This window comes from Nicotiana tomentosiformis, chromosome 8 (assembly GCF_000390325.3).
Source record: "Nicotiana tomentosiformis chromosome 8, ASM39032v3, whole genome shotgun sequence".
Classification (NCBI taxonomy): Eukaryota; Viridiplantae; Streptophyta; class Magnoliopsida; order Solanales; family Solanaceae; genus Nicotiana; species Nicotiana tomentosiformis.
In genome coordinates this window covers 129301142-129309628 of record NC_090819.1, presented here as the reverse complement: position 1 = coordinate 129309628, position 8487 = coordinate 129301142, and the positions used below count along the sequence as shown (strand labels likewise).

Sequence of the window (8487 nt, the reverse complement as noted above, 5' to 3'; positions counted from 1 at the left end):
ACCTCAAACTTCCCACAAGACTTTTGAAAAATGTGGGATCCATATTTTCTCCTTCATCAAACTTGGACAATTTTGTCCCACTCTCCATCGGTGTGTTCACGGGGTTGTAATCGAGCATGTTGAACTTCTTCAAGATCTCCTTTGTATAGCTTTCTTGAGAGATGAAAATTCCATCCTCCATCTGCTTCACTTCTAGGCCCAAGTAGTATGACATGAGCCCTACACCTGTCATCTCGAACTCACGAGACATATCTTTCTTAAAAGCTTCAAACAAACTTGGGTTATTACCCGTGAAAATAAGATCATTAACATAAAGACAAACAAGTAAGATATCTCCATTAATATGAACTTTAAGGTAAAGAGCATATTCATGGAGACAACGAGTAAACCCATTGTCTTGAAAATACTTGTCGATGCAACTATTCCATGCTCGTGGGGCTTGCTTTAATCCATATAAAGCTTTTTTCAACCGCAACACTTTATCTTTGTGGTTTTTGACCACAAAGACCAATGGTTGTTCAACATGGACTTCTTCTTCAAGATAGCCATTCAAAAAGGCTGACTTGACATCTAGTTGATGGATCTTCCACTTCATTTGCGCCACTAAAGAGATAAGCAAACGAATCGTCTCCATGCGGGCAACATGTGCATAGACTTATTCATAGTCAATGTCTTGCCTTTCCTTGTAGCCTTTAGCCACAAGTCGTGCCTTGTATCTCTCCACATCTCCATCAGCATTCTTCTTTGCCTTGTATACCCATTTAACTCTAATTGCTCGATGACCCTTGGGAAGTGTTGTTAACTCCCAAGTGTTTTTCTTCTCTATTGACTCGATCTCCTCCTGCATGGCTTGTCTCCACCTTTTATCTTCAATAGCTTCATCAAAGTTCATTGGTTCACTATCAGCAAAGAGACAATATAAAAAATCAAAATTAGTAACTTCCTCTGTGTCCTCATAGAGTTCTTGAATACTCCTTGTCCTTTGCGGTTGTTCATTTGAACTTTATTGAGAAGAGGGAGATGCAACATTTGTTGGAGAATGAGGTGGAGTTATATCCTGCACAGGTTCCATGGTCTCTCGTTCTTCTTCATCACCAAAGTATGGAAGAAAATCATATGAAGTTTCTTCCTGAGCTTCCCAGTTCCATGCCAATTCTTCATCAAATTCAACATCGCGACTTACCACCATCTTGCCGCTACTTGGGTTGTATAGCTTATAGCCTTTTGAACTCATATCATAGCCAACAAACACATGCTTGACACTTCGATCGTCAAGCTTCGCTCTCCCTTGATGTAGCACATGAGCATAGGCTATGCTCCCAAAGATTCTCAAGTGCTTGGCACTTGGCTTTCTTCCACTCCATGCTTCTCGAGAGATTTGATCTCTAACATTCTTTGTTGGAGACATGTTGTTCAAATAAACTGCACAAGATACAACTTCTGCCCAAAATTCCTTGGGAATATTTTAGCTTTTAACATACATCTAACCATATTAAGAATCGTTCGATTCTTTATCTCTGCAACTCCATTTTGTTGGGGTGAATAAGGTACCGTCAGAGGGCGACGAATTCCATGAGATTTACAAAAGTCATTAAATTCTTTTGAAGTGAATTTGCCTCCTCTATCGGACCTTAAACTTTTATTTCATAGCCACTTTCTTTTTCTACAAGTACTTTGAAAATTTTAAAAGTAGCAAAAGCTTCAGATTTTTGGTTCAAGAAATAAACCCAAGTCTTTCTGCTAAAGTCATCAATGAAAAGTAGAGAGTATTTACTTTTACCAAAGAAAGGTGGATTGATTGGTCCACACCCATCAGTGCGAACAAGCTGAATCGGCTTGGTTGATCTTGACATAGCCTCCTTTGGAAAACTCCTCCTTGCATGTTTTCCAAGAAGACAAGCGTCACACAATTGATTGGGATGGCTTATTGATGGTATCCCATGCACCATGTTCTTTTCTCCCATTTATTTGAGAGCTTCAAAATTTAAGTGCCCAAATCGTATGTGCCAACACCATGATTCATCTTGCACATTAGCCTTCAAACACTTTGCATCAATTGTCTTAAGATTCAGAGAGAATAATCTATTCTTAGCCATATGCACTTTAACAATTAGGATTCCACTTGAATCTCTAAGACAAAGATGCATATTTTTCATGTAGATGTCATATTCGTTTTCAAGAAGTTGGCCCAAACTCAAAATATTACTTTTTAATTTTGGGACATAATAAACATCTTGAATTAACTTGTGACTACCATCTTTATATGAGATCAGAATCGTACATATCCCTTCAATTTGAATCTTTGAGGTATTTCCAAAGGACACATTACCTCTCACCGTTTTATTGATCTCCACAAACTTCTCTTTGCATCCGCACATATGATTGCTTGCTCCATTGTCCAAATACCACGAGCTGCAATCATCTTTGTCTTCTTCCTTGAGTGCCATCAACAGCGTTGACTCAACTTCTTCTTTCTTGTCGTCAACAAGGTTAGATTTTTCTTCAACATTGCTACAACATTCCCAAGAGTAATGGCCAAATTTATGACAATTATAACACTCAATTTTTGATTTGTCATATCTTTGTCCATTATTTTCTTGGTAGTAACCACGTCCTCTATCTCCTCTATGTCCACGACCACGACCTCTGAATGTCTAGTGGATTTTAACTTAATTGTTGAAGTTGTTAGCGTTGCTTCTTCATCCTCCATGACTGCCACGACTTCGTCCATGTCCATTCCCTCGATAGCTCTTTTCACCTCCATAATCTTTGAAGGATACCCGAGTTTTAAGAAGTTGCTCCAATGACACTTCTTGTGTCCTTTTGATCTTTTCTTCATGGGCTTGTAAAGAACCCTCCAATTGCTCTACCATCATAGAGTCTAAATCTTTAGACTCCTCAATAGCACACACCACAAAATCAAATTTAGGTGTTAAAGTGCGAAGGATCTTTTCTACCACACGGACATATTTTATGTCCTCCCCATATCTTCTTAATTGATTTACAATAGCCTTCATTTTTGAACAATAATCTAAAATGCATTCGGATTCTTTCATTTTTAAAACTTTAAAATCAGCCCTTAGAGTTTGATATTTTACCTTTCTCACCTTGTCAACTCCTTGAAGAGAATTTTGTAAAATCTCCCAAGCTTCCTTTGAGGTGGTAGCATTTGCCACCTTCTCGAACATGGCATCATCCATACATTGATGGATGAGTGTAAGGTCTTGTTGATCCTTCTTTCTTGTCTTTGCCAAGACATCTTTTTCATTTTGAGGTAGAGCTTCCTCATTATCGGGTTTTGCATAACCTCTATCTACGATTCCCCCACACATCCTAAGAGACAAGAATGGCTTTCATAGGTAGACACCATTTCTCATAATTATATTTTGTGAGACGGGGGTATTGAAAAGACAGCGTACCATTATTTGCCATGGCTCTGATACCACGTTATTGAAAAAAATAATAATCCCGCCCAGGAATAATATCCACGATAAATAATAATAACACAAGAGAATAACAACGACACTAACTCTTTTAATGAGTAAAATACAATACTCGAGCGGAGCAATATAACCACTATAATATTACAACTTAGTAGTGTCAAGAGACTACTACAATCTTGAAAGAAATAACACTCTTTATTTAAAATACTTCACTACAATATTACTCATACTCACTATTTATCTCACAGACTACAATCTGTGGATTACTCTCTCTAACTTCTATTGCTTCTCTCTTATTTTGGTGTGATTGAAATGAAGAATGAAGGCCTCTATTTATAGTAATAGATGTCATTCAACTACTACAAAGAAGATGTCTTGCTGTTGATTTAGTCCTAAAATATTTCAACAAAGTTAGGTACCTCCCGGTTGCTTCAACAAAGTTGTCAACAAAATTAGGCACCTCCCATTTTCTTCAACAAAGTTGTCAACAAAGTTGGGTACCTCCTATTTTCTTCTTTGTTTTTCTTTAATATGAGCCCCACATAGTTTACGTTTTCTAGGCTGGTAATACACATTGTTTCAATATGTTATGCCCTGAATTTGTACAAGTAAACAATGAGATACCTGTTGATATGACTTTCGATAAGATTTCACGCCGTGGAGATAAGGGTTCATGGGAGCTCGCAATGAACATCCATCGGGTACATTTTATTTCCTTATGTTCAATTATTTTTTCAAGTTTTTAAAAGCTACAAAATACTAATATATATATATATATATATATATATATATATATATATATATATATATATATATATACACCTTGTGAAAAATAAAAGGATCAATCCAAATGGAAACTGGTGGGTTTTAGTTGATGAAACTTATGAACAAGTTGGTTTTTGGCCTCAAAATATTTTCACTAGCTTGGCAAGCTTTGCGGCTTTGCCGATAACGTTGAGTGGGGAGGCGTCGCATATAGCCCACCAGGTGTGCGTGAACCTCCAAATGGGCTCAAGTTATTTTCCCTTTGGATACACCAATTATGATGCTTATTGTAGGATACTTACCGTTTTAAATGATGAAGGCATGGCAATAGGACGACCATATATCTCGATGATTATCGTTTGTATCGAGTTCTGGATTTTTCACATATAAGACCTGGAAAGTTCCAACATTTTGTATTCTATGGGGGACCGGGAGAGAGTTTTCAAGTCTAAATCCAGTTACTTAATTACTATCATGATAATATTTAGTTTCTATGTCAACAAAATATGAAGAATGTTTTTGTTCTTGACCAAGCGATTCTTGACATATGGTCTTCCTGCAATTTCTAAAGTAGTGCAATGTTGACAATTTCAAAGTTCAATTTTCTTCCACCTATAAATTGCCAAACAAGGAAAATCAAAAGCAACTTAACTCAAGGATCACAACTGACGTTGATACATTAGAATTCTTTCAGAAGTAATATTTTGGAATATCCTATTCTTGTAGCAGCCGCGAGCCAAGAATAATATATAATGATACATTGCAAAACTCTTATGCAGTAAAATAAGCATTATTATCAAAAATCTTTACAGGATTTTTATCTGTAAGTCTGTAAGTATAAATGATTTACAGGCCTCATTAACCAAAGAAGAGAGGCATATTTGGTTGTCTTCATTCTGCTGATTTGCTTTTGCTAAATCATAACCTTGACCAGCAACTGGATAAAAATCCTTTCTTTTTCCTGCATTATAGGGCAACAACCATGTCTTAGGATTAGACCAACACTAAATTTTTAGCTTAAAACAACAGAATATGCTTAGTTTTACTTTGAATCAGAATCTAATTAAGTAATCTCTCTTATTTAATTCTTTCTGTAACTGCATTCTACAAACTTTTCTAGGCTTCCAACATTGGTGTTGTGAAATCTAGTTTATAAGTGAAAAAAATTAAAATTTAAAGAATCTGATTAAGTAATCTCTTTTATTAAATTCTCTTCTATAGCTTGCATTATGCAAGCTTTTCTAGGATTCCAACTTTGGTCTGATGATATCTTATTCATAAGTGAAAACATTAAAAATGTTCAATAGCTTTCCATTAACAGCACCACTGATTTATTGAATCCCAAAAAAGAAAAATCTATTCTTTGTTCTGTTCCATTTGTCCTAATATGCAAACACAATTTGCCAAAGATCACACTAGTCAAAGTCAAGTTTAAATTTCCTTGCAAAGACTACACAAAGTAGAAAACAACAAAGAGAAACAAAAAATATTTATACATTGATCAATCTTGATGTTATGATTGTTACTTGTATTGTATCATATTTTACTTTAAATATAGTGTTTATTTTGATTATTACTTAAATTTTATTATATCGTATCGTTAAATTCGTCGCAAAAAGTGCTACTTTATGGAACAACCGATTCGGTGTGGTCGCGTCGTTACCTTATTTTTTTCTCTCATCTTGCCCTTTCATATTATTAAATAATCATATTTTATCATTTACCCTGTATTTTTATATAATAATTCTACCTAGTAGCTTACTTTTTCTTTATAATATTGCAAGTTTATTCTTTATATTGGTGGTGCATGACATCATGAAACAACTGAAAACGATACAATCTATCCAAACATGTATACATCAAACGATACAGTACACTACAATAAAATACAATAATATACGATACATAACACCATCCAAACAAGCTGAATCAATCTTTGCTTTGATCATTCATAGATAGATTCCAAAACCAATCGGTCAAGGTACACCTTAAGTTGTGTTTTCTCAGAAAAATTGCAGATTAGTGATCTTATCTCATATAATGCTAAGTCTTTCAACAATTCAAAATACCAAGAAACCTCAATATTTCAAACTCAGTGACAAGATTCAAGAATATATTGATTTGAGAAATTCAGAATTTGAGGATACCTGTTAGTATTTCTTCTGCTACTAATGTTGTTGCTACCATTGCTGCCACTGCTTTCACTGTTACTGCTGCCTGTTCTGCTACCATCACTCTCACTTGAACAGGAAAATCTCCTCTTCCACCAATCTTTCTCCACACTTTTTGAAGATTTATCTGAACCTTCTGCTGGCTTAGGTGAAACTTTAGTAGTTGTTTTTGGTGAATACTTGTTCTGCTTCTTCTTTGACTCCAATGAAATTGGGAAAAACATCTTGAGAAAAAGCCTTTGATTTTCAAAGCTTTCATTTCTAATCATCTTCCCTTTCTTTTGGTGATCATTCTTACTGCTATTACTCTTATTTTTACTACTACTATTACTACTACTCTCTTGCCTTTGTATGCTCTTCACCCTTTGCTGCACAACTTGTTGTTCTGGACTAGTTGTACTAGTAAAATTTCCCTCCTCCTTACTGATTAAGCATTCTTCTTGTTCAGATTCCAAGACTGTATTTTGCTCAACAAGATCCTTAAGAGACAACTCATAGCAAGATTCAGGCATGTTTTTGACCATTTCCATAAGTTCAAATTGGCCTCTAGCTATAGCTAAAGCTCTAGAGCTATTTGAATGTGACCGATAATTTGTCGAAATTTGATGGCTATTTTTCCATAAGGGTGGTGAAGAAACACCAGATTCATCACCGTAATTAACATGGTTTAAACTTTCTTGAACTCTAAATTGGACACTTTCAACTTCATTTTTAGGCCAATTCCTAAGGTTGTAATTGTAATCTGAGGTTGTAACAGGATCAAGAATTGGGATATGATCATTGGGTTTTTGGTTTCTTGGATTAAACATGGCTATTAGACGAAGGGAATATTTTTTGGGGGGAGAGGAAAAGAGGGGAAGAATGAGGAAAATATTTGTGGTGTGAAGTGTGTATGAAGAAGAGGAAGGAGAGATGGCATTGTCATAAATGTATTCAAAATAAATTAATAATAGAAAAGTTCCTTTTTAATTGTGCCTTGCCTTTTGTATGTTAGGAAAGAAAAAAGACAATCAATAAATACTATATAGGATCTATCCGGATCCAAGTATGAATGTTACTTTCTTCTATTTTTATTATATTTGTCTTTTAAAGTACTATGCATTTCGTAAGAAAGATATTAAATTTTCTTAATCATATGTATTTGTTCAAACTATACTCTTTTAATATTTTATTTAATTAATATTTTACTAATTAGAACAGAAAGAATAAATTGGAAAAAATTAATAATTAACAAATTTAGTATGTCAAAATTACTACTCTATTTGGGAACAATAAAGCATTACGTACCATAAAAAATGGAAAGATAAAAAAGAAAGTCAAGGGTTTCTAGAATGGTGAGCGTAGGGGGGCGTATTTGTTTTCTATTTCCCTTATTTTTGTCTCACTTTTGGGCATTGATTTTTAGCATTTGGTCGCCTCATTTTTCTATTGAATCAAAGGACTCAGTTGTCCCTTTTCATACGTCGATTGACGATACATTAAATGGTCATTTGATGGGATCTAAGATTTGAAAGGTGACGGATGTCATAATCTTTTTTAATTTATATCTTATTTTTTTAGTTTTTAAAGTTTATTCGAATTAATTTAATAGGTATTTTTTATTTGCAAATAAAAAATTACATCTTAGATATCGAAAAATAAACGTAATTAGCATTTAAAATAAGGAATACCATCTTTATTATAACAACACAAGTAAAATTAATATTTTTACTAGGAAATTACATCTTTCCCTGTATATTAAAAATAAATTTACACAAATAAAATATAATCTTCAATAAAGGAATTACATCAATCATAATATTTTAAAATAAATAAATTATTCCCCAGAAGTATAAACTTAAATAAACTACAAGTTCCAAAAATCAAAATCATAAGTCTCATATTTTTTAAGCAATGATTACAAAATTTTTATCATAATTTAATAGTAAAAAGATATAAATTATATTTAATAACCATATAATAATACATTTTTATGATATAATTAAAAAAAGATGAAAACAATTTGATCTCAATCCAAATTCTCATTAAGACCCAAGTATTTTCGGATTTGAAAAAAGAAAACTCATAAATTTAAGATTAAGAGGAATGCTTATTTTATATTAAAGTTT

At 33.7% G+C, this 8487-nt stretch overlaps 2 protein-coding genes across 2 annotated transcripts; both read right to left on the bottom strand.

Annotated features, from left to right (window-relative positions):
- Nucleotides 1-2699: 2699 nt before the first annotated feature.
- Nucleotides 2700-3332, bottom strand: LOC138898139 (uncharacterized). Its single transcript, XM_070184180.1, has one exon. It carries the CDS (start codon nucleotides 3330-3332, stop codon nucleotides 2700-2702), a length of 633 nt encoding a protein of 210 aa, XP_070040281.1.
- Nucleotides 3333-4860: 1528 nt separating this feature from the next.
- LOC104098884 (protein gar2-like) lies at nucleotides 4861-7321 on the bottom strand. Its single transcript, XM_009605729.4, has 2 exons — nucleotides 6356-7321; nucleotides 4861-5169 (listed from the first exon to the last, which is right to left on the bottom strand). Exons 1-2 carry the CDS (start codon nucleotides 7186-7188, stop codon nucleotides 5127-5129), a joined length of 876 nt encoding a protein of 291 aa, XP_009604024.1. The 5' UTR covers nucleotides 7189-7321; the 3' UTR covers nucleotides 4861-5126.
- Between the last annotated feature and the right edge of the window lie 1166 nt (nucleotides 7322-8487).

What these genes read in the sequence shown, in the direction of transcription:
- LOC104098884 (XM_009605729.4), bottom strand. Translation starts at nt 7,188, where the DNA reads ATGTTTAATCCAAGAAACCAAAAACCCAATGATCATATCCCAATTCTT. An exon ending in AGCAGAAGAAATACTAACAG is followed by an intron (nt 5,170 to 6,355) that starts GTATCCTCAAAT and finishes CCTATAATGCAG; the next exon opens with GAAAAAGAAAGGATTTTTAT.
- LOC138898139 (XM_070184180.1), bottom strand. Translation starts at nt 3,332, where the DNA reads ATGTGTGGGGGAATCGTAGATAGAGGTTATGCAAAACCCGATAATGAG.